General features: G+C 39.6%; 1 protein-coding gene across 1 annotated transcript in view; it reads right to left on the bottom strand.

Annotated features, from left to right (window-relative positions):
* Positions 1 to 1,620: 1,620 nt before the first annotated feature.
* The window catches only part of BDP1 (B double prime 1, subunit of RNA polymerase III transcription initiation factor IIIB), a 111,584-nt gene continuing 85,780 nt past the window's right edge, over positions 1,621 to 27,424 (bottom strand). Inside the window, exons 23-32 of the mRNA XM_011985233.1 lie at positions 24,064 to 24,265; positions 23,600 to 23,793; positions 22,204 to 22,588; positions 15,420 to 15,542; positions 7,706 to 7,742; positions 7,130 to 7,222; positions 4,794 to 5,019; positions 4,210 to 4,370; positions 2,040 to 2,190; positions 1,621 to 1,822 (exon numbers count right to left, since the gene is read on the bottom strand). Of these exons, the coding sequence (XP_011840623.1) occupies positions 1,621 to 1,822; positions 2,040 to 2,190; positions 4,210 to 4,370; positions 4,794 to 5,019; positions 7,130 to 7,222; positions 7,706 to 7,742; positions 15,420 to 15,542; positions 22,204 to 22,588; positions 23,600 to 23,793; positions 24,064 to 24,265 (1,774 nt within the window). The remainder of the gene's footprint in view (positions 1,823 to 2,039; positions 2,191 to 4,209; positions 4,371 to 4,793; positions 5,020 to 7,129; positions 7,223 to 7,705; positions 7,743 to 15,419; positions 15,543 to 22,203; positions 22,589 to 23,599; positions 23,794 to 24,063; positions 24,266 to 27,424) is intronic.

Below are 27,424 nucleotides of genomic sequence, written 5' to 3' on the forward strand. Positions count from 1 at the left end.
CTATAATGGACAGGATTGGGACAACTAGGGAAACTGGAATGGAAACTGTATATTACATATCACTGAGACAATGTTACATAGTGTAGTAATATTGAGTGTGACAATAGTACTGTCCTTTCTCTGTAAGAGAACTTCCTTGTCCTTATTAGATACAAGATGAGGTATTTATGGACTCAAGTTACTTTCAAATGATTCAGTTTTTTTGGTTTTTTTTTTTTTTTTTTTGAGACAGAGTCTTGTTCTGTTGCCCAGGCTGGAGTACAATGGTGCAATCTTTGGTCACTGCAACCTCCGTCTCCTGAGTTCAAGCAATTCTCACACCTCAGCCTCCCAACTAGCTGGGATTACAGGTGCATGCCACCACGCCTGGCTAATTTTTGTAATGATGGGGTTTCACCTTGTTTGCCAAGCCATTCTTGAACTCCTGACCTCAGGTGATCTGCCCGCCTCAGTCTCCCAAAATACTGGGATTACAGGCATGAGCTACTCCACCCAGCCTAGTATTTATCTATACAGATGGAGAGCAAGGCAGAGTAAAAAAACAAATGAGGCAAAGTATTAACTATTGATGAATCAAAATGAAGTGTATGGGATAATTCTTTGTAAGATTTTTGTAACTTTTCTCTAAGTTTAAAATTATTTCAAAATAAAAAGCAAAAATTAAAAAGTCAGGGTGGGGTGAGGAATCTCGTAACTTCAAATGTAACCAAACTCCTTATCAAGTCATAAAAATCGTTTTATGGTCTGTCTGCAGGTTACCTTTCTAAGTTCATCTCTAATCACTTTCTTCATTAATATTCCACTCATACTACTTACATGCTATTTCATACTTGTTTGTTCTTGGAGACAGGGTCTCACTCTGTCTCCCAGACTGGAGTGCATGGTGACCACAGCTCACTGCAGCCTCTACCTCCCAGGCTGAAGTGATCCTCCCACTTCAGCCTCCTGAGTAGCTGGGACTACAGGCAAATGCCACCATGCCTGGGTTTTTTTTTTTTTTTTAAATGGCATTATAGGTTTGAGCCACTGCACCTGGTCCACACCTGTTCTTTACACACACATGTTCCTTTCCCTTTAACTGGATAATGTATACATGTTCTTCAAGTCCAAGGCTTCTCTCAATTGGGGAACTTTTTAATGGAACTGTTCATGTATTGGTTCTATGACTGCATAGTTATAAAAACCTGAAGAACTGTACACTAAAAAGGGTGAAGTTAGCCAGGTGCAGTGGCTCATGCCTGTAATCCCAACACTTTTGGAGGCCAACGCAGGCAGATCACTTGAAGCCAGGAGTTCAAGACCAGCCTGGCCAATATGGCGAACCCCGTCTCTACTAAAAATACAAAACCTAGCTAGCTGTGGTGACACATGCCTGTAGTCCCAGCTACTTGGCAGGCTGAGGCAGAAGAATCTGTTGAACCTGGGAGGCAGAGGCTGCAGTGAGCTGAGATCATACCACTGCACTCCGGCTTGGGCAACAGACCAAGACTGTCTCAAAAAAAAAAAAAGAAAAGAAATAAAGAAAAACGAACATAAAAGAGGTGAAGTGTATTGTATGTAAATTATACCTTTTCATTTATTTATTTTTTTTAATGGAGGGAAACACCTTGCTATCCCTTATTATATTGTACATTCTTTTACCTCTGGCACAGGAAGTATAAGCACACTGTCTCCTTTAGAGTCTTTTATCTGGGCCTCTTCAACAGAATTTTCACCAAGACCCCTATCCAAACCAAGTGTGCAGGGCCCTGTCTCAGAGGAAGCAACTGGAGCAACTGACAACATGTGAACCTCCTGAGAGCTCTCTTCTTGATTTTCATTTCTGAAAGAGAGTTTAGAATGCATATCATTTGAAATTGGGCAAATCATGGAATTATTTTTAGAGCTAGGTGTGTAAAAGATCATCTAATTCAATGGTTTTCAAACTTTTAAAACATATTTAATGCAACAGAACTTCTTTTTCAAATTCTTAGAGTCACAACTTAAGGCTATCGCTGAAACAATATAAACTGAATCTCAGAATCCCTTCCCTCTTTTACCTTTCAGTTAGGTTTACTTCTGGAGAAATACTGGTCCCTTTGATACCATGTACACATGCCAATTTGCTCTGATCCTTATTCTCTGCTGTTGTAACTGGTCCGAGGTTTTTATTTTCCAATTCTGTTGCTTTGGAAGCATTTTTCTCTGTTTCTTAAACAAAAAGCAGACTTACGATACAGACCAAAATAATACAGCTAAAATCCCTCTATTAGAAACATATACCCTCTTAAAAGGAAGATCCCTATACTGTGACTCTTCCAAACTTCTCTCATTCCACAAATCAGGCTTACACACATGGCAGAAAGTCCTGGCTAATAGATTTTTGAACAGTAAAACAGAAGATTAATAAATCATGTTCTGCAAATATTTCACTCCTGGCTGCCACGATAATTGTATCCTCACTTTATAGTACTAGCATCAATAATTAGAAACTCAATATACAAAAGAGACTTAGAGGTGGGCTACGCGGAGGTTTGGCTAGTTCCACTTTAGAGGAAGTCTTCGGGAAGGAGCTGCACTGCAAAGAATAGCATCACAAATGGGGGAAAAAGAGATTTCTACATAGTAGAGGTAATTTGAGCCTGCATGTCGGCAGAGGTTTTAGAAAAGGTGACCTCTCATGGTTCTCCTGTATTTTCCATCATGTTTAGTGCAATACTGTGAATAACACCATGGGACCCACACAAAGTGCCATTAATGATGCTGGAAGCACTCCCAAGAAGCAGAGGAAAGTCCTAACATTATAAGAAAAAGCTGAATTGCTTGGTATGTATTACAGATTGACACCTGTAGTTGGGGTTGCCCACCATTTCAGACAGATGTTTCATCTTGTAAACAGCTGACATAAACTTTTGGTACTGATAAATACAATGCAGTACTGAAAATGTTTTTTCTCTTCCTTATAATTTTCTTCCTTTTATTTTTCTTTAAGACAGGGTCTTGCTCTGTCGCCCAGGCTAGAGTGCAGTGGCAATATCACAATTTACAGCAGACCTGATCTTGCAAGCTCAAACCTATGAGTAGCTGGGACCACAGGTGTGTGCCACCACGTCTGGCTAACTTCTTAAAATTATTTTGTAGAGACAAGGTCTCCCTATATTGCCCAAGCTGGTCTCAAAACTCCTGCGCTCACGTGATCTTCCTGCCTCTGCCTCCCAAAGGGCTAGCATTTCAGGTGTGCACCACCACCGTGCCTAGCCTGACTTTCTTTTTTCTTTATTTGATATGGAGTCTCACTCTGCTGCCCAGGCTGGAGTACACTGGCATGATCACAGTTCACTGCAACCTCAACCTCCCCGGGCTCAGGTGATACTCCCACCTCAGCCTCCTGAGTAGCTAGGACTACAAGCATGCACCACCATGCTTGGCTAATTTTTGTACTTTTGTAGAGATGGGGTTCTGCCTTGTTGCCCAGCCCCATCTGGTGTCAAGTGAACCGCCTGCCCTGGCCTCCCAAAGTGCTGGGATTACAGGTGTGAGCCACTGTGCCCAGCCCCAGCCTGACTTTCTTAATAACATTTTCATTTCTCTATGGCTCAAGGACATCAGTTGAAAAAACAGAAAAAGAAATTTTTTTTAAAAAATTTTCTCCAGCCTATTTTATCATAAGAATACAGTATATAACACATCTAAAATACAAAATATGTGTTAATTGACTATCTTATCAATCAGGCTTCTGGTCAACAGTAAGTCATTAGTAGGTAAGTTTTTGGGGAGACAAAAGTTATACACGAATATATATATATATATATGTGTGTTTTCAATTCATAAGAGACAGGGTCTCACTATGTTGTCCAGGCTGGCCTCCAACTCCTGGGCTCAAGCCTCCCAAAATGCTGGAACTACAGGTGTAAGCCACTGCACCCAGCCTATACACAAATTTCTGACTGTTTGGGGAGGTCAGTGCCCCTAGTTAAAGGGTCAACTATGAGAGAGAGAGAGAGAATAAAAAGACAAAAAATTGATCAAACAAATATAGCAAACTGGTACTAATTACTAAAACCAATTGGCAGATTTATGGATATTTATTTTATAGCTCATCTTACTTTTTAATTTGAAACTATTTTATTGTAAGTTAAAACAATTTAAAGACCAAATATTTCTTTGAAATGTTAATGTAATTTCTTGTGCCAAAATGATTTTGCAACATATTAAGAGAATAAAATTTACCTCTTTGAGTTTCCATTTCTTCCCCTTTGGTTACACACAAACTGGAAATTTCCTGATGATCATCAAACCTGTTGGTCCCTAAAGTCTTCTCAAGATTTGGCTTAGGCTTGGCAAGTCTACTTCTTATTCTCAAATTACTTGTCACTTTAGAAATTGTATTCCTAAAAACAGAAGATAGAGAAATTTATGAATCACGTTAGATCTTACTCTCTCACATTAATACAGTCTGTCTAGCACTGATAGAGTGAACGACCTGTTAGGTGCCACATTGTCTACAAGTGTTCATTTCTTCATACTAAAATTACAAAGTAGTAACTTTACTAGAGGTCTTAAGATGAGAATTCAGTCTGTATTTGTAAAACAGAGACATTTACATAAATCTATTTCATTAAAGTTTCAAAGATATACAACATTTACTACTATAATTTAAATATGCAAACCATTAACCTAAAATCAAAATCAGTCCATCTTTAAAGGGTAAGAAATTAGCATTGCCTACTTTACATTTACAAGCATTACTCAAAGCTATTAACTAATTTGATGGTGGTTTTAGTAATATTTATTAATTGAATACTAAAATAAACCTGGTTGGTGTAGCATTCTCCTTTATCTCCATTAAACTTATTTCTTCTCTGGAACTTTGCTCCTCCAATACTATCTTGTTTTCTTCAAATGATGCAGGAGACGTAGTAATGACAGGTGAAGAAAGCTCCTGACATTCATGAACAATTTTGTGATTTACATTATCTAGGCTAAAAGGAATATGGCTTTTATCCTTTGAATGTACATGAGGAAGTATACATACCCCTACTGAAGAAAAAAAAAAAAAAATTAAAATGGACCAAATTAGAGGCTCAAAATAAATTCTTCAACATTTAGTAACTGTAAAATTCTGTATTATTAAAGTTTGCTTCATTTGTGCGGCAGCAATAGAAAAAGATTTAAAAAATAAATAAAGTTTGCTCTTGTTGGCTATAAATTTAAATTTATGATCTCCCTATTTCATGCCAGGGATTTGACCTATTGTGAGCTTAATAATCCTTATAGACTGAAATTTTATGCAATTATTAGTAAAAATGAGTCCTTTTGTTATTTTGAGTAATTATATAATCTCAGATGGATTTCAAGATAGACAGCACTGCCAGCATTTAAGATTTTTAAAACCTTTATGTTCTATGTGTACTTTACGTTCTATATGTTTCTGATAGGCTCTACCGCAATACTCTGCCACTAAGAAAGGAGCCCTATACAGAACACAAACCAGAGGCTTTCCTGATAAATATATGGTTCCAAGCCTAAAAGTCTAATACGTTTTTACCTATCCACTTTGGAGACAGGGTCTCACTTTGTCACCCAGGCTGGAGTGCAGTGGCACGATCTCAGCTCACTGCAGTCTTGACTTCCTGAGCTCAAGTGATCCTCTCACCTCAGCTTCCCAAGCAGCTAGCACTACAGGCGTACACCACCATGCCTGTCCAATTTTTTGTATTTTTTATAGAGACGGAGTTCCACTCCTGAAGTCAAGTATTCACCAGCCTTGGCCTCCCAAAGTGCTGGTACTATAGGCTTGAGCTGTCGCATCCGGCCCAAAAGTCTATTACTTAAAATGAATGGAGGCTAGCGCAGTGGCTCATGCCTGTAATCCCAGCACTTTGGGAGGCCAAGGCAGATGGATCACCTGAGGTCTGGAGTTCGAGACTAGCCTGGCCAAGATGGTGAAACCCCAACTCCACTAAAAACACAAAAATTAGCTGGGCATGGTGGCAGGTGCCTGTAATCCCAACTACTCGAGAGGCTGAGGCAGGAGAGTTGCTTGAACCTGGGCAGCAGAGGTTGCAGCGAGCCGAGATTGCGCCATTGCACTCTAGCCTGGGTGACAAGAGTGAAACTCTGCTTCAAATAAATAAATAAATAAAGATGAATGGTAGGCTACTCATAATCAAACTCCGTCTCAAATAAATAAATAAGTAAATAAAATGAACGGTAGAGTACTCATAACCAAGCAAAATAATTACCAGGAATAGTATAATTACTCATTTCATGCACTTAAAAGATAGTTAGATAGTAAAGATTTATCGCCTGTCTGTGATTTCTGTCTAATAAATTAAAAATCTTGGTTGATAAATCTTTTGGCTCTGTCCAAACTGAGAACAGTTTAAACTAAATTATTTCAATGAGTGCTATTGTCTCTTTGTACCGTATTTGTCATCTAACTGTGAATACCATCCCAAGCAGCAACTCCTTGGCTAAAGACACATGTATAAAGCGATCAGTGATCAATGAGCTCAGTTAACCAATGACATTCATGATGGTAATAGCAGTATTCACTAGAGCAACTATTCCATGAATACGATTTATTCTTTTTATTTATTTATTTATTTATTTATTTATTTTTTGAGACACAGTCTCGCTCTGTTGCCCAGGCTGGAGTGTAGTGGTGCAATCTCGGCTCACTGCAAGCTCCACCTCCCAGGTTCCAGGTTCACGCCATTCTCCTGCCTCAGCCTCCCAAGTAGCTGGGACTATAGGCATCCGCCACCATGACCGGCTAATTTTTTGTATTTTTAGTAGAGATGGGGTTTCACAGTGTTAGCCAGGATGGTCTTGATCTCCTGACCTCCTGATCCACCCGCCTCAGCCTCCCAAAGTGCTGGGATTACAGGTGTGAGCCACCATGCCCGGCTTGAATACAAATTATTCTTAATAAACCAAGTGTACGATCTTGAATTGGCTGTCACTATACCTAAACAGTAGTAAAATAGTGAATAGATCAATATATACATATCACATTTTATGGAAGAACAACAAAATGGAGACAAATTCAAATGTAAAAGGGTTATTACTCAAATGTGGGTATAATTTCTTAAAAGTTAGGTTTTAAAAGTTTCTATTTTTGGTAGGACTTAGCTTTCATTCTTACCATCACCCTGTTCAGTACTGATCTCTGACTGCAATACTAGATCTCCCATTGTAAGTAAAGTTATTGCAGCTTCAGTGCTTCCATCACTGGTACCTTGTGAGGAAATATATCAACATTAAAACAAAAGAATGAATCTGGAAATCTGTTCACTTAAAAAATATTTTCAATTGAGGTGTTTATCTCCTAGTAGCAGATTCCAATATCCTCTGAACCATTAATCCCTTAATAGGGTAGTCTTTTGTTCAGGTTATATGTTACAGATAAATAAATCATCACTGTTGGTTTTGACTCACTGACCATGCCTCCCTCCCATTAAATAATATCTTCAAGGAAAATGCTCTCCCATTTGTACAGATCCAGAGGAAATGCTCAAATATTTCTTAAACATTTAAACTTTTAATTCACCTTCTAAAATAACATTCTAAGAATCCACATTTCTCACAGAGATAACACATTCAATAGCTGAATCTTTTTGTTAAACTCTCCAGCAAACTGATTCATTTATTATCCCCACTATTAAATCATTGTACTAGTGTTAATCAAGGTAGTCTTAGCAGTTTCCTTGATAACAGTTACCTGGTTCATCTTGGATATGTTCACCTGTGGTCATTTCCTAAAAATGAAAAAAATAAGTAATATCTTAAATATTTCTCCAAACATGTTCTGTTTCTCAACACGCACTACATTTTTAGAGGTCTTTCCATACTTTGAGTTACAATAGCATAAACTGGTTTGTCTTAATTTATAATTATTCACAAAATTTCACCAGCAAGAACAGAAATAATTTAAAGGCAAAATTTTTGTGTCTCTTGCTCCTGATTTTATCTTTATATTGTATTATGTGCAAATTTTAACTCTTATCATATTGTTATGTATGTCTACCATTCTTACTTTACTTCTTCATTTTCATAATCCTTCAACTCTAGTCATATCTGCTGCCAATTTTTACCAATGGAAACCAAGGCCTGAAGGGTATTGCAAAATTTTTATAATCCTACGTAGCTTAAAACTTAAACGCATTTTAATAAATTAAGAAGTTACAGAACCAATGTCCAGAGCGACAGCTTGAGAAGCTTCACTGACCCACTCCTCAGTGAAACCGATTTTAAAAACAAAACATTTAACAGCCTCTGAAAATGATCCTAGCGACAAAAAGCAAACGAAGAAATATCTGTTCAAGAAAATCTGAAAATTTGCTAACAAAGGTGAGAGTCTATGTGAACCAAAACTGCTCTCTCTCTCCTTCCTCCCAGCTCAGCATGGCAGAGACTCCACCTCAAACTGCTGCACCCAAAAACACAAGGCCCCCGGTCCCCAAGGTCCCACCTGGAGAGCATTTTTCCCTAGGGGAGTAGGACTTCAGCTCCTGACATCACAAGAAAAGTACAGACCAATATTTATTATGAATATGGACACAAAACTCACCAATAAAATACTAGCAAGCCAAATCCAACAACGTATAAAAATTAGACATTATGACCCTAGAATATTTCCTGGGGAAGCGAGGTTGGTTTAACATCCAAAAATCAATACAATAAAAAACAAAATTCACATGATCATCTCCATAAATGCGGAAAAAGCATGACAAATTCCAACACCCTTTAATGAAAGAAACATTCAACAAACTAGGAATGGAAAGTAACATCTTTAGCCTGGTAAAGGACATTTATGAAAAACCCATAGTAACATTACACTTAATGATAAGACAGGATAGGAGAAGTGGTAGCAGCCAGGCAGCCCAGCTTTGAGAAGGCTCTCAGCATGGTGCGGCTCACAGGCACCAACACGCACACTCCCGGCCGCAAGATGCCCAAGAGAAAGATCAGCTCAGCAGAAGAGCAGTGAAGGAAAGAGCCCAACATGAGATTGGTATGACTGTCAGCTAAACTCGCTCCTGCATAAGTGGAAACAAAGCCAAAAAAGGCAGCAGGAAAGGATAAATCTCCAAACAAAAAAGTGCAAACAAGAGAAAAAAGGGGAACAAAGGGAAAACAGACCAAAGTGGCTAAGCAAGAAATCACATTTACCTACAGAAAACAGAGAAACAAAAACCAAGGAAAGTCCAGCCTCTGATGAAGCCGGAGAGAAAAAGCCAAGTCTGATTAATATCATATACCATGTCTTACCAATAGTCCTTGTCTCCCTTCTTGTACATTCCAGAGGAATATTTTTATCAACTATTTCATGAATGCAAGTTTTTTAGTAACTCTAGAAACATTTTTAAGAAGAAAGGAATCCCACCACATCCCATTTTTTAAGTGTAAATGCTTTTAAGGGTAAAAATCATTTGCCAGTTGTTTATTTTTTGGTACAACCAGAAAATAGTGTGGAATATTGAATTATGGGAGGCTTTGATTGTCTTAGGTATCAGCTTACCCTTCCACTATATTAACTATTAATATGGAGTCACAGTCCTGCATCTGATGTCTTGAAATTTTTTAGTTACTTTTATTCCCATGGTTTGGTTCTAGTTCTTTAGTTTGCTAGTTTGTTTGTTTTGTTTTTGAGACAGAGTCTTGCTCTGTTGCCTAGGCTAGAGTGCAATGGTGCAATCTCCACTCACTGCAACCTTCACCTCCTGGGATCAAGCGATTCTCCTGCCTCAGCCTCCCAAGTAGCTGGGACCACAGACGACCGCCACCATGCCCGGCTAATTTTTTGTATTTTTAGTAGAGATGGGGTTTCACCATGTTGCCCAGGCTGGTCTCAAACTCCTGACCTTGTGATCTGCCCACCTCAGCCTCCCAAAGTGCTGCGATTACAGGCGTGAGTCAATGCGCCCAACCTGGTTCTGTTTTGTTTGAGACAGAGTCTTGCTCTGATGCCCAGACTGGGGTGCAGTGGTGGCAACGACAGCTCACTGCAACCTCACCCTCCTGGGCCTAGGCGATCCCCCGCCTCAGCCTCCAGAGTAGCCGGGACCAGAAGCGCATGCCAACATGCCTGGCCAACTTTTAAAAAACGTATTTGTAGAGACAGGGTCTCCCTCTGTTGCCCAGACTGACCTTGAACTACCATGCGATCCTCCTACCTTCCAAATTACTAGGATTACAGGCATGAGCCATCACGCCTGGGCCCATGTTGTTTTTTAGCAGAATTGCTTCCTAAAGAAAACCATTCCTTGATCATGGCTGTAATCCCAGTAATTTGGAATCCCTGTCAGAATTGTGTGCACTCTATAAATCTTTGGTTGTGGTAGTCCTGTTTTCCTAATAACTTTGTTAATGTGCTGTGAAAGACTGAAAATTTAAGTATGTAGTATATATGCTATTTAATTGCAAATTGTGGAAGTATGTAACAGTTTATCAATATGTAAGGATACTAGCACTTGATAGCCTTTTAATGAAAACTTGCCTCCCAATTTTAAGCTGGAAAGTCACTGGAGTAACTTTTAAAAATAATTACAATACATGGCTTTTTAGATTTTCAGTATAAATGTGAAGAATTGCGTACTGATCCTTAACACAACCAACAAAATCTCAATTATGAAAAAATGAATGATGAAAGACTGGATACTTGCCCCCTAAGATCAGGAATAAGACCAAAATGCCCACTCTCGCTTCTATTAAACATTGAACTACAGGTTCCAGCCAGGGCAATTAGGCAAGAAAAAGAAATAAAAGGCATTCAGGTAAGAAAGTATCAAAGGTTGAATTGTGTCCCCTAGAAAGATACGTCAAAGTCTTAATCCCAAATAATGTGAACGCGACATTATTTAAAAATACGGTATTTGTAGATACAATCAAATTTAGATGAGGTCATACTGGATCAGAGTTGGTCCTAATCCAATATGACTGGTGTCCTTTCCTTATAAGATGACAGGATACACATACAGAAAGGGAAAATGCCATGTGGTAATAGAGGCAGAAGGTGGAAGTATGCTGCTGCATGCTGAGAAATGATAAGGACTGCTGGCTACCACCAGAAGGCAGGAGAAAGGCATGGGATGGTTCTTTCTCAGAGCCTCCAGAAGGAACCAACATTGGTGACACCTTGATTTTAGACTTCTAGACTCTAAAGCTGTGAGAGAATAAATTTTTTTGTTTTGTTTTGTTTTTCTTATCTCCGTAAGTGCCTGGAGAACTTTTTGTGGGTAAAAGCTACCAACTTGGTAGTTCAAAGAGTACCCGACTTAAATTTTTTATTTTAGGCCAGGCATGGTGGTTCACACCTGTAATCTCAGCATTTCGGGAGGCCAAGGTGGGAAGATCACCTGAGGTCAGAAGTTCGAGACCAGCCTGACCAACATGGTGAAACCTCATCTCTACTAAAAATACAAAAATTAGCTGGGTGTGGTGGCGGGCACTTGTAATCCCAGCTACTCTGGAGGCTGAGGCAGGAGAATCACTTGAAACTGGGAGGCGGAGGGTGTAGCGAGTCTCCGAGATGGCACCACTGCACTCCAGCCTGGGCAACAGAGTGAGACTCTGTCTTAAAACATATATATACTAAAATATAATAAAAATATATATGTATATATATATAGTTATTTTATGATAGATTTATCAGGATGTAATCTCCTCATAAGTTGAGGAGCATCTATACTTTGTTATAGTGATCCTAGGAAACTAATACAGAACGAGGTAAAACTATCTTTATTTGCAGATGACATGATTTGACATATAGAAAATCCTAAGGAATCTACCAAAGTTGTTGCAGGATATAAAGCTAATATACAAAACTCATTTTTATTTCTACACAATTTCAACGAACAATCCAAAAATGAAATTAAGAAAACAATCCCAGGCTGGGCACAGCGGCTTATGCCTGTAATCCCAGCACTTTGGGAGGCCGGGGTGGGTGGATCACCTGAGAGCAGGACTTTGAGACCAGCCTGACCAACATGGAGAAACCCCATCTCTACTAAAAATACAAAATTAGCAGGGTGTGGTGGCATATGCCTGTAATCTCAGCTAGTCGGGAGGCTGAGGCAGGAGAATCACTTGAACCAGGGAGGCAGAAGTTATGGACAGCCAAGATGGCACCACTGCACTCCAGCCTGGGCAACAAGAGGGAAACTCCGTCTCCAAAAAAAAAACAAAGAAAACAATCCCATGCACAATAGTGACAAAAATAACATACTTGGAAATAAATTTAACAAAGAAGTGCAAACTTTATATGCTAAAAACTACAAAACATTGTTGAAAGTAAAAGATCTAAATCAGCCAGGTGTGGTGGCTCACGCATGTGAGTACTTTGGAAGGCTAAAGCAGGCAAATCACTTGAGGCCAGGGAACCAGTCTGGCTAATATAGTGAAACCCCATTTCTAATAAAAATACAAAAAAATAGTTGGGTGTAGTGACAAATGCCTGTAATCTCAGCTACTCAGGAGGCTGAGGCAAGAATTGCTTGCACCCAGGAGGTGGAGGTTACAGTGAGCCGAGATTGCACCACTGCATTCCAGCCCGGGTGACAGAGCAAGACTCTTGTCTTAAAAATAAAAATTTAAAAAAAAAAAAAAAGTAAAGAAGATTTAAATAAATGGGGAAAGATCTCATATTCTTGGATCAAGAATCTCAACACTGTTAAGATTGTATTATCCCTTAAACTGATCTCCAGATGCAATGCAATCCCACTAAGATTCCTAGCTGACTGCTTTGCAGAAACTGACAAGTTGATTTTAAAATTCATATGAGGCAAAATTCATATGGGGCCAGGGATAGTGGCTCATGTCTGAAATTTCAGCACTTACGGAAGCTGAGATGGGAGAATCACTTGAGGCCAGGAGTTTGAAACCTGCCTGGGCAACACTGTGGGGCCCTGTCTGTACCAAAAAAATGTAACATAATAAAAATAAAATACATATGAAATTGAAAGGGACCCACAATAGCCAAAACCATTCCGAAAAATAAAGTAAAACTCACACTTCCCAATTCAAAAACTTATTACAAAGCGGCCAGGCACGGTGGCTCATACCTGTAATCCCAGCACTTTGGGAGGCCGAGGCAGGTGGATCACAAGGTCAGGAGATCAAGACCATCCTGGCTAACACAGTGAAATCCTGTCTCTACTAAAAATACAAAAAAATTAGCTGGGCATGGTGGCGGGCGCCTGTAGTCCCAGCTACTTGGGATGCTGAGGCAGGAGAATGGCATGAACCCAGGAGGTGGAGCTTGCAGTGAGCTGAGATCACGCCACCTGGAGTGCATCCAGCCTGGGTGACAGACCAGACTCCGTCTCAACACCAAACAAACAAACAAACAAAAAAACTTACTACAAAGTAACAGTGATCAATATAGCATCACTAGCATAAGAATAGACATATAGATCAATGCAACAGAATTCAGAATTCAGAAATAAACCCATACAGCTATGGTCAGCTGATTTTTGTTAAGAGTGTCAAGACTACTCAATGGGGAAAGAACAGTCTTTTCGAATAAATGGTGATACGACAAATGGATAGCCATATGCAAAAGAAATAAGTTGGATAATGAGGTTATCCATGTACAAAAATTAACTCAACATGGATCAAAGACTTAAATGTAAAAGCAAAAATCTCTTTTAGAAGAAAAATGGGTAAATCTTCATGGCCTTTGGTTTGACAAAGGACTCAGATCTGACAACAGAAGCATGATCAACAAAAGAAAAAATAGATTAATTGAACATCAAAATTTAAAACTTTTTGCTTTAAAGGAAATCATCAAGAAAGTGAAAAGACAACCCACAGTAAGGGAGGAAATATTTGCAAATCATATACCTGATAAGGGACTTTTATCAAGAATATATAAAGACTCCTTACAACTCAATAATAAAAAGACAAATAGCACAATAAAAGAAAAACGGACAAAATACTTGAACACACATTTCTTAAAGATGATACACAAATGGCCAATAGGAACATAAAATGTGCCTGACATCATTAGTCACCAAGGAAATACAAATCAAAACCACAGTGAGACACCACTTCACACACACTAGGACAACTAGATCCAAAAAGTCAAGCCAGGCACAGTGGCTCATGCCTGTAATCCCAACCTTTTGGAAGGCTGAGGGAAAAGTATCACTTGAGGACAGGAGTATGAGACCAGCCTGAGCAACACAGCAAGACCCCACCTCTACCAAAAAAAAAAAAAAAAAAATTAGCTGGGCATAGTGGCACACACCTGTAGTCACAGCTACTTAGAATGCTGAGTGGAGAGAATCATTTACACTTAGAAGGTCAAGGCTGTAGTGTGCTACAATTGTGTTACTGCACTCTAGTTTGAGTGACAATGCAAGGCCATCTAAAAATAAATTAAAAAAAAAAAAAAAGAACAAAAAAACCAAAAAGTGAAATAACAAGTGCTGGCAAGGACATGGAAGAACAGAAACCCTCATAAACTGCTGGTGGGAATGTAAAATGGTATAGCTACTTTGGAAAACAGTTTGGCAGTTCCTCAAATGATGAAACATTGAGTTACCATAAGACCCAGCAATTACATTCCTAGAAATGAACCCAAGAGAAATAAAAACATATATCCACACAAACACTTCTACGTGAATGTTTACAGCAGCATTATGTATAACAGACAAAAAATAAAAATAATCCAAATGTTCATGAATGGATGAATAGATAAACAAAATGTACCATATCCATATGGAATATTATTAGGCTACAAAAAGTAAGGAAGTATCACTACATGCTGCAACGTAGATGAACAGTAAAAATGTTACATTAAGTGAAAGAAGCCAGATACAAATGACCAGATTTTATAATTTCATGTCTAGGAAATGTCTAGAACAGGCAAATCTATACAGACAAAAGACAAATTATTGGTTCCCTAGGCTGGGGAGGGTTGGGAGGAAATGAGTAGTGACCGCTAAAAAGGTTTCTTTTTGAGGTGATGAAAATGTCCTAAAAATGACTGTGATAATGTTTGCACGATACTAGAAATCACTTACTTGTACACTTTAAATAATGGGTAAATCATATGGTGTGTGAATTATATGTCAATAAAGTTGTTTTTAAAAAGTTACAATTTCAAGCCTCCACTTGCAAAGGCAAATAAATATCAATAATGGAAGAGTGCCAAATAAAATGCAACAAAATATGTTTTAACTTGTTTATACTTAGTATAAATTTAATGCAACTGAATGTTAATGTAAAAGTCTACGAGGATATTAAGAGCTCTGCCTAAAAACAAACAAAATCAATGCTTTCACTAGTTTTTACTATTCAGACTAACAGCCCCTTACAGAGAGAAATTAGCTAAGAAGTGTTTGTAAACCTAAAGCTATCAAAATGAACCGCCAGTCTTTTCAAAGTAAACAAAGAATAAAAGGCCAAAACATATTAAAATGGATGCTTACAAATGATGATGCATTCAAATTTTCTTCTTGTTTCATTTCTTCAGTAGTCACATCTGTGTTAGGGAGCTCATGTTCAACAACAGCTATGCATCCTACATCTGGGACATTCACGGTTATTTCAAGCTGTCAAAATAAAGTTTTATCATTTCATTTTGGCATATTAAAAACAGCAAAACAAAACCTCATCTTCCACATGAATAAGTAAGATGAAATGCTAAAATAAAGAAATAATCCACATTCATATATAACTTAAAAAATGAAATGGAGTGGCCAGGCACAGTGGCTCACACCTGTAATCCCAGTACTTTGGGAGGCCGAGGCGGGTGGATCACAAGGTCAGGAGATTGAGACCATCCTGACTAACATGGTGAAATCCCATCTCTATTAAAAATACAAAAAATTAGCCAGGTATGGTGGTGGGCGCCTGTAGTCCCAGCTACTAGGGAGGCTGAGGCAGGAAAATGGCGTGAACCCAGGAGGCAGAGCTTGCAGTGAGCCAAGATCGCGCCGCTGCAGTAATTATTTTATTGACTGACAGCAACTTTGCAGAAGTAAAACATTTAAATTTTTTGAGGGGGCTGTGACTATTACAACCAGTAAGCAAACTTTCTAAGACTCATCTTCTTAGTGCCTGGCATTTCATTTTCCATTTTCTTCACTTTCTCTTTACTTTCCCCTAATTTCTCTGTTCAGTCTTGTTAACATTTAGAGAGTGTTCAGTCTGTTAACATTATAGAGGGCTAGGGGTACAGGGATATAAAGTCAAATGAGACAAGTTTGGTCCCTATCCTCAGTGAACTCACAATCCAACAGAAAAGTAGACATGTAATCAACTAATTATATACTGTCATAAATGCAATCTATAATGAGTTGAAAGTCCTTAAAAATATTTATCCGACCGGGTGCAGTGGCTCACGCCTGTAATCCCAGCACTCTGGGAGGCCGAGGCGGGTGGATCACCTGAGGTCAGGAGTTCAAGACCAGCCTGGCCAACACAGTGAAGCCCCATCTCCAATAAAAATACAAAAATTAGCCAGGCATGGTGGTGCCTGCCTGTAGTCCTAGCTACTGGGGAGGCTGAGGCAGGAGAATCACTTGAACCTGGGAGGTGGAGGTTGCAGTGAACCGAGACTGCACCGCTGCACCCCAGCCTGGGCAACAGAGTAACACTTCGTTCTCAAAAATAAATAAATATATAAATAAAATATTTATCATACCACTGCCCCCACCCCAACTCCCTTCTTCCAAAACCCCAAACCCTGCGTGATTCTTGATACCCAGGGCAACAGCCATGTAAAATAAGAAGTTCACTCACATTTACTCTCCATTTGAGTCCTATTACTTAAAGAGCCCTGTAATCTGAGCACTAAAAAAGTATTTACCTACTAGAATATATACAATACAGTCTGGTTCTTATTACCTTTTTTGTTTGTTTTTCTTTTGTTATTCTGAGGCAGGGTCTCACTCATGTCACCCCAGCTGCAGTGGTGCGATGACAGCCACTACGCCCGGGCCTATTCTCTTATTAACAGAAAAAAAGAGTATAAAATATTGTATGGCTGAGTAGAAACTGTGAGTAAAGAGTCAAGTCTGAGAATCTGCCTTCAAGACATATCTTATTTTTTTTTGAGACTAGGTCTCACTCTTTCGCCCAAGCTGGGATGCAGTGGCACTATCAGGGCTCACTATAGCCTCAACCTCTCATGCTCAAGCAATCCTCCTGCCTCAGCCCCCCAAGTAGCTGGGACTACAGGCATGTACCGCCATGCCTAGCTTATTTTTGTATTTTTTGTAAAGATGAGGTTTCACCGTGTTGCCTAGGCTGGTCTCAAACTCCTGCACTCAAGTGATCTGCCCACCTTGGCTTCCCAAAGTGCTGGGACTGTGGCCATGAGCCCCTGTGCCCCGACTTATCTGTTATAATTACATTTGTATGTACCACATCTGTTTCCTCAGATACAAAATTTGGAGAAAAATATTTGACAATATCTGATAGCACTGGGATGAACTAAAAAATTCAAATGAGCGCAGGGGCACATGCCTGTAGTTCTAAGTACTCGGAGGTTGAGGTGGGAGGGGCGCTTGAGCCCAGGAGTTTGAGGCCAGCCTGGACACTACCACAAGATCTTGTCTCTAAAAAAATGAATTTAAAAACAATAGGCCGGGCACGGTAGCTCACGCCTGTAATCTCAGCATTTGGGAGGCCGAGGCGGGCAGATTGCTTGAGCTCAGGAGTTTGAGACCAGCCTAGGCAACATGGTGAAACCCCGTCTCTATTGAAAATACAAAAAAAAAATTAGCCGGGTGTGGTGGTATGCACCTGTAGTCCCAGCTACTCAGGTGGCGAGATGGGAGGATTGCTTGTAGCAAGCTGAAATCATGGGAGGCAGAGGTTGTAGCAAGCTGAAATCATGCCACTGCACTTCAGCCTGGGCAATGGAGTGAGACCCTGGGCAATGGAGTGAGACCCTGTCTCAAAAAAAAATAAAAATAAAGAAACGAAAAGAAAAGAAAAGAAAAAAACAAACACACACAACAAAAAATGTTAAAGTTCAGGTGATTTGAGAAGAAAAAATTCTTCTTAAAGAGTTGGGACTGGATGGGAAAAGGGAATATTCTATAAAGTAAAAGTTGGTTTTTTAAGCATCATACAGTTTCGTAATTTTAAAAAAGACTTGTAATTCACATAACATACAATTCACCCACTTAAGGTGTATAATTCAACGTATTTTGGGATATTCACAGATATGTGCAATCATTACCACATTCAAATGTGGAACATTTTCATCACTTCAAAAATAAACCTTATACCCACTAGCTATCTCTCCCTTAACCTACCTCTCTTCCCTATCTCCCAATCCCTAAGCCACTACTAATCTACTTTCTGTCTCTGTGGATTTCCTTATTTTGGACATTTCATATGAATGGAATCACATAATATGTGACACTTTGTAACTAGTTTCTTTCCCTTGGCAGAAGGTTCCCAAAATTCATCCATGTTGTAACACATATCAACACTTTATGTCCCTTTAGGGCAGAAAAACGTTCCATTGTGTTTCAATACTTTTGTCTCCTCCTGTTGTCCAGGCTACAATGCAGTGGCATGATTGTAGCTCACTGTAACCTCAAACTCCTGGGCTCCAGCAATCCTCCCCACTCAGCCTTCTGAGTAGCTGGGATTATAAATATGCACCAACACACCTCGCTAATTTATTGATTGAATGCAGACACAGGGTCTTGTTATGTTGTATAGGCTGGTCTTGAACTCCTGGCCTCAACTGATCCTCCCATCTCAGCCTCCCAAATCACTGGGATTACAGACGTGAGCCGCCAATGCCTGGCCTTTCAATTCCTTTTTTTTTTTTTTTTTTTTTTTGAGACGGAGTTTCGCTCTTTCGCCCAGGCTGGAGTACAGTGGTCCTATCTTGGCTCACCACAACCTTTGCCTTCTGGTTTCAAGTGATTCTCCTGCCTCAGCCTCCCGAGTAGCTGGGATTACGGAAGCCCACCACCACGCCCAGCTAATTTTTGTATTTTTAGTAGAGATGGGGTTTCACCATGTTGGCCAGGCTGGTCTCGAACTCCTGGCCTCGTGATCTGCCCGCCTCAACCTCTCAATGTGCTGGGATTACAGGCGTAAGCCACCGTGCCCAGCCTCAATGCTTTTTAAAGAAAATTTTTTCTAACATATATATTTTTTCTAACATATATATTTCCTTGTTTAGTAGGCTGGCCACAAGGAATAGAATTTAAGGAAAGCCTTGTTCAATTACTATGATCACTGCTATTTAAAAAGATAGCCTGTATTAATTCAGGGATACAGTCTGGAATCTAATTTTCAGAAATTAATTACTGATCATAGTTTCCCTAGCAATTTGGCTTCACTTAAAGAAAGAAAAATGCAAAATAGATAGCTAAATGAACTCTCATGCAGCATTAACCAGATGTCTTTCCACAAAATTACCCTTCCTTCTGCATTTTCTTGTTTCACATAATGTTCACATTCACTATCTTTACTTTGAATTGTAAGAAACAACCTCATTTTGCATCATTTAAATTAGCTTCAACCATTTTATTAGTTCATTTACTCTAAAACATTTACCAGTTTATTATTAACACTGAATAAAAGTAAATAAAAGTAGGTTTTGACTTCCCTTCATATATGACTTTACAGATTCAGATAATCTGTTAATTCTTAAAGGAATTACATTAACATTTAAAGTTTACTTTAATTATCTTAAACATTACTTGAATTGTTTAATGTTTCTTATTGTTTCTTTTATTGTTGCCACTATCTTAGTTAACTCTGATTCATTTCAAATGACTCAGAAACTATCATGAATGCTTACCCAAAACTGACTCAGATAAGCTCCTCAGTAAGCCAAAGAAGTGACTGAAAATTGAGGCAGAACAGAAAACTCTGAAGTTACAAAGTTGGAATGGCAGACTAAGAGGCAAAAGTGTAACGAAGCTAAATACGTTCAATATGTTCCTCTAGTTCACAACCCTTAGGATGGTTACTATCAAAAGTTACAAAATGGCTACTACCCGTGAGGATGTAGGCTGTTGACAGGGATGTAAAATGATATAACCCTGTGAAAAATAGTATAAAGGTTGCTTGAAAAGTTAAGTATAGAATTAACATACGATCCAGGCCGGGTGCAGTGGCTCACACCTGTAATCCCAGCACTTTGGGAGGCCCAGGTAGGTGGATCATTTGAGGTCAGGAGTTTGAGACCAGCCTGGCCAACACGGTGAAACCCCACCTCTACTAAAAATACAAAAAAATTAGCTGGATGTGGTGGCAGGCGCCTGTAATCCCAGCTACTTGGGAGGCTGAGGCAGGAGAATTGCTTGAACCTGGGAGATGGAGGTTACAGTGAGCCAAGATCGCACCACTGTACTCTACTGCAGTCTAAGTGACAGAGACTCCATCTCAAAAAAAAAAAAAAAAAAAAAAAGAATTTACATACAATCCAGCAATTCCACTTCTGGGTATATCCCCCAAAAAGTAAAAGCAGAGATTCAAAGAGGTATTTATACAACTATGTTCATACCAGCATTATTTCTAACAGCCAAAAGGTGGAAGCAACCCAAGTGTCCATTGATAATAAAGGAATAAACAAAATGTGATACATGCACACAATGGAATATTATTCAACCTTGAAAATGAAGAACACTCTGACATAAGCTACAACATATATGAACTATGAAAACACTATGCTAAATGAAATAAAATGGTCACACAAAAAAGTACTGTATGATTCCATTTATACACGGAGTCAAATTACAGAGCCAAGATGTAAAAAAGTGGTTGCCAAAAGGTTAGGGGGAGGAATGGAGAGCTATTGTTTAATGGGTATAGAATTTCAGTTTTAACAAAATAAAAAGAGTTTGCCAGGGGTGCAAGGCAGACCTGGGAGTGACCAGGCCAGACAGGACAGGGATAGGGCTCGAGGGACAGGTGTTGAGTGTTTGTATCTTGTATCTTGGTTTTTTGCCAGGCTAGGGGACAACCACTCGTTGCAGGATGTCTTAATCATCTTAAAAAAGAACACAGTAGCTCATGCCTGTGATCCCAGCACTTTGGAAGGCTGAGCTCAGGAGTTTGAGACCAGACTGGGCAATGTAGCAAAACCCCATCTCTAAATTAATTAATTTTAAAAAAGAGTTCTGTGGATGGATGGTAGTGATGGTAGCATGACAACATGTACATGTTAAAGTTCTTAATGCCACTGAACCATACACTTAAAAATGAGTAAGATGGCTGGTCACGGTGGCTCACGCCTGTAACCCCAGCAATTTGGAAGGCCAAGGCTGGTGGACTGCTTGAGTTGTTCAAGAGTTCAAGACCACCCTGGTCAACATGATAAAACCCTGTCTCTACCAAAAATACAAAAATTAGTCAGGCATGGTGGTGCACACCTGTTAGTCCCAGCTACAGGAGGCTGAGGCAGGAGAACCACTTAAACCTGGAAGGTGGAGGTTGCAGTGAGCTGAGATCCCACCACTGCACTCCAGCCTGGGTGACAGAGTGAGATCCTGTCTCAAAAAAAAAAAAAACACAGAGAGACAGAGATAGTAAATTTTAGGTTACATGTATTTTAGCACTTTTTAAATTTTTATTTTATTTTATTTTATTTGAGATGGAGTCTCGCTCTGTCGCCCAGGCTGGAGTGCAGTGGCACGATCTTGGCTCACTGCACTCTTCGCCTCCCAGGGTTCAAGTAATTCTCCTGTCTCAGCTTCCCCAGCAGCTGGGACTACAGGCACCTGTCACCATGCCTAGCTAATTTTTGTATTTTAGCAGAGACAGAGTTTCACCTTGGTCAGGCTGGTCTCAAACTCCTGACTTCAGGTGATCCATCCACCTTGGCCTCTCAAAGTGCTGGGATTACAGGCGTGAGCCACCATGCCTGGCCCAATTTTTTTAAAAAAAGAAAACAAGTAAGTCCCTTCTCGCTTCTCTATCAACCAGAAAACACCTGCCAAAATGTTTGAAAGATTAATCAGAAAGTAGACTAAGCAGCTTCTAGGTACAAGTGTAAGCAGATTTCTCTCATTGTTGTTATACTGACTCCCTTGCTGGGCCTGCGCCATAGGGTCTGAGCAATCATAAAAGGTTATACAAAGCCCCAACTTATATTTGGTAGAGGTTATTTAGAGAAAGAACTCTTCAAATCCTAATAATCACTAAGAGAAGAAATAACGATCCCCTAAAAGAAACAAGAGGTAAAAACCAAGTAAGATAAAAGTACCAAGGATTAAAAAAACAAAACCAAACCTCTTCCATTGTTTCCTCTATCTGAGCAGAAACAGGTTCAGGAGATCTGAGACCAACAGGTACAAATACTGGAGCTTTGTTTACTTCTTCAGGAGCAAGATGACAGCTTTCTTCTTCATAGTCAGACTCAAAATCATCAGCATCATCTTCTTCTTCCTGGGAAGCCCGAAGAGTCACCAGTATGGCCTTGGAAGCTCTAGGTTCCTTCTTAGAGGTCTTACCCCGAACTCGTTTTGATCCACGACCTCTGGTGACATTTGGTTTGATCTTTCTGTGACTTCTCCTTTCACCACGATTTCTCTCATACTCAGATGCAGAAGAGATAGTTGTTTTCCCATCCAGAGCAATTTTAGAGTAATTTGATTCTTTTAACGGTTGTGGACAGCTAGACGTTTAATCAAAACAACAAGGTCATATGCATGCAAGGATAATTTCAATGAAAACCAAACTTTTAGAGTGAAAATCCGGTTCCAGTCATTAAAATGAAAATGCCCACCACCCATTCTTTTAAAATCTTATGCTGTGAAAATAAAAAAGGAATTTAACTACTAGTTTCTCATTCAGAGTTAATTCTTAGTTATCTACCTACAAATTTTTCATAGTAAGTTTTTAATTCTGGGCCATTCTTTCCTGTAATAAGAAAGTGAAGATAAAAAAAACACAAAACTGATAATTATTAGAAGAAAAAGGGATAAAAAACACAGAACCAGCTGGGAGCAGTAGCTCACCCCGGTAATCCCAGCACTTTGGGAGGATGAGGCAGGCAGATCACTTGAGGTCAAGAGTTCAAGACAAGCCTGGCCAACATAGTGAAACCCGATCTCTACTAAAAATACAAAAATTAGCTGGGCATGGTGGTGCACGCCTGCAATCTCAGCTACTCGGGAGGCTGAGGCAGGAGAATTACTTGTACCAGGGAGGTAGAGATTGCAGTGAGTCAAGATCACACAATTGTACTCCAGCCTGCACGAGAAGAATGAAATTGTCTCAAAAAAAACAAAACAAAACAAAACAAAACAAAACAAAACACACACACAGGACCAACAAATGCAGAATATGAGATCAAAAGGTGGTATTAGTTTATCCTACTGGGTAAACAGATAGGTTAAAAGAAAAAGGAGGCAGCAGAAATCCATTAGAGCAGCGCTGGTTTCTAGAACTTAAGTTTCTTTCCATTTTCTTTGAAAACTATAGAAGTAGGGTATTCTTCATTTTGTTTGTGACTCCATTCAAATGAGCACCTTAATTACTTAGCTTAATTACTACTCTTTGGTCATGTTTCTACCCATGTCTAACAGACTCAACACCCAAAAATTTCGTTCTACCAGTAAGTTAAGGTAAAAGTTAAGTGATTTTTATTTCCTATTGTGAAACATTTTGTTAAATAAAATGTTACCTTGTTAGTTTATTGAGATATTGCTCTTCAACAACTGAAGATAGTGAATTATCTCCTACAGTTTCCTCTCCAACCCTTCTTGATGGTCCAGCTTCTTCTAATTCAGCATCTATTTTTGCCAAAGCAGACTCGTTGGAACCTACACAATCTTTTCTCGCTGAAACCTCCATAGATGTCAGAAGCTCAGCTTTTTCCTTAGATTTAAGAAGAAATTAAACAGTTATTACTACAGAAACAATCTCTATGTTAATTTGGTTTGTTAGTTTGGCCTAAATCTCCAAGTTTACACATATATTACAAGCAATTGGTTGCTCATCTTTTCTAACACTAAAAAGTCACTTTTCATGAAAATGGTTACAGTATGGAAGGAAGTCAAAACTACATTTTACTCATGCTCTTCATGATCTTGACAAAATAGACCTCATTGAGAAATTTTTTTTTTTTTTTTTTTTGCCCAAACTTACTTTTAGAAGGAGCTGGGTGTTGGAAGCTCCTTTCTGCAGCAAATGATCTTCTGGCTTGCCTTCCTTGCTCTGATCTGTTGTGCCTTTTTCTAAAATTGGTTCCTCTTTCTTACTGTGTGCTCTTCCCAAATTTGGCTTAGCCTTTTGGAATTTCCTTCTTGTCATTTGTGCTGAACTAGGAACATACAGTTTATTTTCATGTCTAGAATGAAGTATGAATCATATTGAAGAACAAAAATCAGAATTTCTTGTTGATATAACAGCTGTTACATCAAACAATTTTGGATACAAATCAATTCTATGTTCAAAGGATTACATATAAATTGGCAACAAAATCAAGCAAGTAAAATGAAACCACACATTGCTGATATGAAAGGAAAAACTTACAAAGCTTTTGTAGCTTCCATTTTCTATATAGCCTGAAGAAGTTTTACAATAATATTAATCTTTTTAAACTTTCATTTATTTATTCTATTATGTGATTTCATGCTACTTTAATTTTCAGAGAAATCACAAGATCAGAAAAAAAAAAAATGCAAGTAGCTGAAGATGGATTTCATGATGGCACTTTAAACAAATGCCTTCAATTGGACCCCCAAAGCATGAACAAATATATGACAGTTATAACCAGCTTGATCCTTCTAGTTCTAAAGTAGGCTTGAAGGGTAGAGTCTATTCTCCTACCACATGCCTGAAATCTCACTAAAAAGGGTTTACTGACAACCAATGTCATAAACTTCTCAATATAATCCATTTGTATCTGCCAAATCAGAAAAAGACAATGTTTTAGCATTCAAGAGAGTAGCCACAGCTCCCAAGGTAACCTGAATAGCTATCTAATGGTTTCCTGGAAAATATTTTACCCACTGGCAAGGACCTGAATTAGGAAGCTTAAAAACTAATATAGGCCAGGTGCAGTGGCTCACGCCTGTAACCCCAGCACTTTGGGAGGCCACTGTGGGCGGATCACCTGAGGTCGGGAGTTTAAGATCAGACTGGCCAGCATGAAGAAACCTCATTTCTAAAAAAAAAAACAAAATTAGCCGGGCATTGTGGTGCATGCCTGAAGTCCCAGCTACTCAGGAGGCTGAGGCAGGAGAATCACTTGAATCTGGGAGGTGGAGGGTGCAGTGAGGCGGAGGTTGTGGTGAGCTGAAGTTGCACCATTGCACTCCAGCCTGGGCAACAAGAGCGAAACTCTGTCTAAAAAAAAAAAAAAAAAAACTAATATAAACCTGGATATTTATAAAGAATAACTGGATATATAAGTACCTATCATGAGTTCTCTGAAAGATCTGCATTAAAAACTAATCTTTTGGCCGGGCGCGGTGGCTCAAGCCTGTAATCCTAGCACTTTGGGAGGCCGAGACGGGCGGATCACGAGGTCAGGAGATCAAGACCATCCTGGCTAACACGGTGAAACCCCGTCTCTACTAAAAAATACAAAAAAACTAGCCGGGCGAGGTGGCGGGCGCCTGTAGTTCCAGCTACTCGGGAGGTTGAGGCAGGAGAATGGCGTAAACCCGGGAGGCGGAGCTTGCAGTGAGCTGAGATCCGGCCACTGCACTCCAGCCTGGGCGAAATTTCTAAAATTTCCAATTTTAGAAAAAGGCACAACAGATCAGAGCAAGGAAGGCAAGCCAGAAGATCATTTGCTGCAGAAAGGAGCTTCCAACACCCAGCTCCTTCTAAAAGTAAGTTTGGGCAAAAAAAAAAAAAACTAATCTTTTTTTTTTTTTTTTTTTTGAGAGGGGGTTTCCCTCTTGTCACCCAGGCTGAAGTGCAATGGTGCCATCTCAGCTCATCCCAACCTCCACCTCCAGGTTCAAGCAATTCTCCTACCTCAGCCTCCCGAGTAGCTGGGATTACAGGCATGCGCCACTATGACTGGTCAATTTTTCTATTTTTAGTAGAGATGGGGTTTCACCATGTTGGCCAGACTGGTCTCAAACTCCCAACCTCAGGTGATCCACCTGCCTCAGCCTCCCAAAGTGCTGGGATTACAGACGTGAGCCACCTCGCCTGGCCTAAAAACTAATCTTAAGCAATATTCCTAAATAAAAATTACCTAGGAGTAGTTACCACATTTCCAAATGTACTAACCCTCCTACATTCTTCTGGCAGTAAACAACACGGAGGTTCACAGGAAATTCTAACAAGGTTACAATGCTGGCTAATGTAGACTAATTATATTGGAAAACAAATCATATTTAAGTATAAGCTATTTACAATCAAATGTGATTCTGCAGAGGTATTTAAGAAAAAAATATAAATAAGCCCAATGTGCTACTGAAGTCAAAAGGGACAACAAAACGCCAAATTGGCTGGGTGTGGTGGCTCAAACCTGTAATCCCAGCACTTTGGGAGGCCAAGGCAGGTGGCTCACTTGAGGTCAGGAGTTCAAGACCAGCCTGGCCAACATGGTAAAACACAATCTCTACTGAAAATACAAAAATTAGCTGGGTGTGGTGGCAGGCGCCTGTAATCCCAGCTACTCAGGAGGCTGAGGCACGAGTATTGCTTGAACCTGGGAGATGGAGGTTGCAGCGAGCCAAGATCATGCCAGTGAACTTCAGCCTGGCGACAAGAGCATAACTCTGTCTCAAAAACACAAAACAAAACAAAAAAACAACCTACAAGATGCTGAATCTAAGAATAAACTAACTGTAAAACTATACAGAGAGAGGCCAGGCGCACTAGTTCATGCCTATAATACCAGCCCTTTGGTAAACTGAGGCAGATGGATTATTTGAGGTCAGGAGTTCAAGACCAGCCTAGCCACATGGTGAGACCCCTTCTCTACTAAAAATACAAAAATTAGCCAGGCATGGTTGCAGGTACCTACAATCCCAGCTACTCAAGAGGCTGAGGCAGGAGAATCACTTGAACCCAGAAGACGGAGGTTGTAGTGAGCCAAGATCACGCAATGCACTCCAGCCTGGGCAACAGAGCAAGACTCCATCTCAAACAAACAAACAAAAACTATACAGAGATAGTTACTTTCAATTACTGTATGGCTAACAGCTGAAATATACTTCACGAACTAGAAAAGGTTAAAAAAAAGTGGGGGACAACAGGCGTGACAGGTTTCCATACAGGAATTTTTGTTTTTGTTTTTGTTTTTGTTTTTTGAGATGGAGTCTCGCTCTGTCGCCCAGGCTGGAGTGCAGTGGCGCAATCTCAGCTTACTGCAAGCCCCGCCTCCCAGGTTCATGCCATTCTCCTACCTCAGCCTCCCGAGCAGCTGGGACTACAGGCACCCGCCACCACACCCAGCTAATTTTTTGTATTTTTAGTAGAGACAGGGTTTCACTGTGTTAGCCAGGATGGTCTTGATCTCCTGACCTCGTGATCCACCCAC

Source organism: Mandrillus leucophaeus, unplaced genomic scaffold (assembly GCF_000951045.1).
Source record: "Mandrillus leucophaeus isolate KB7577 unplaced genomic scaffold, Mleu.le_1.0 Scaffold281, whole genome shotgun sequence".
In the NCBI taxonomy this organism is placed as follows: domain Eukaryota; kingdom Metazoa; phylum Chordata; class Mammalia; order Primates; family Cercopithecidae; genus Mandrillus; species Mandrillus leucophaeus.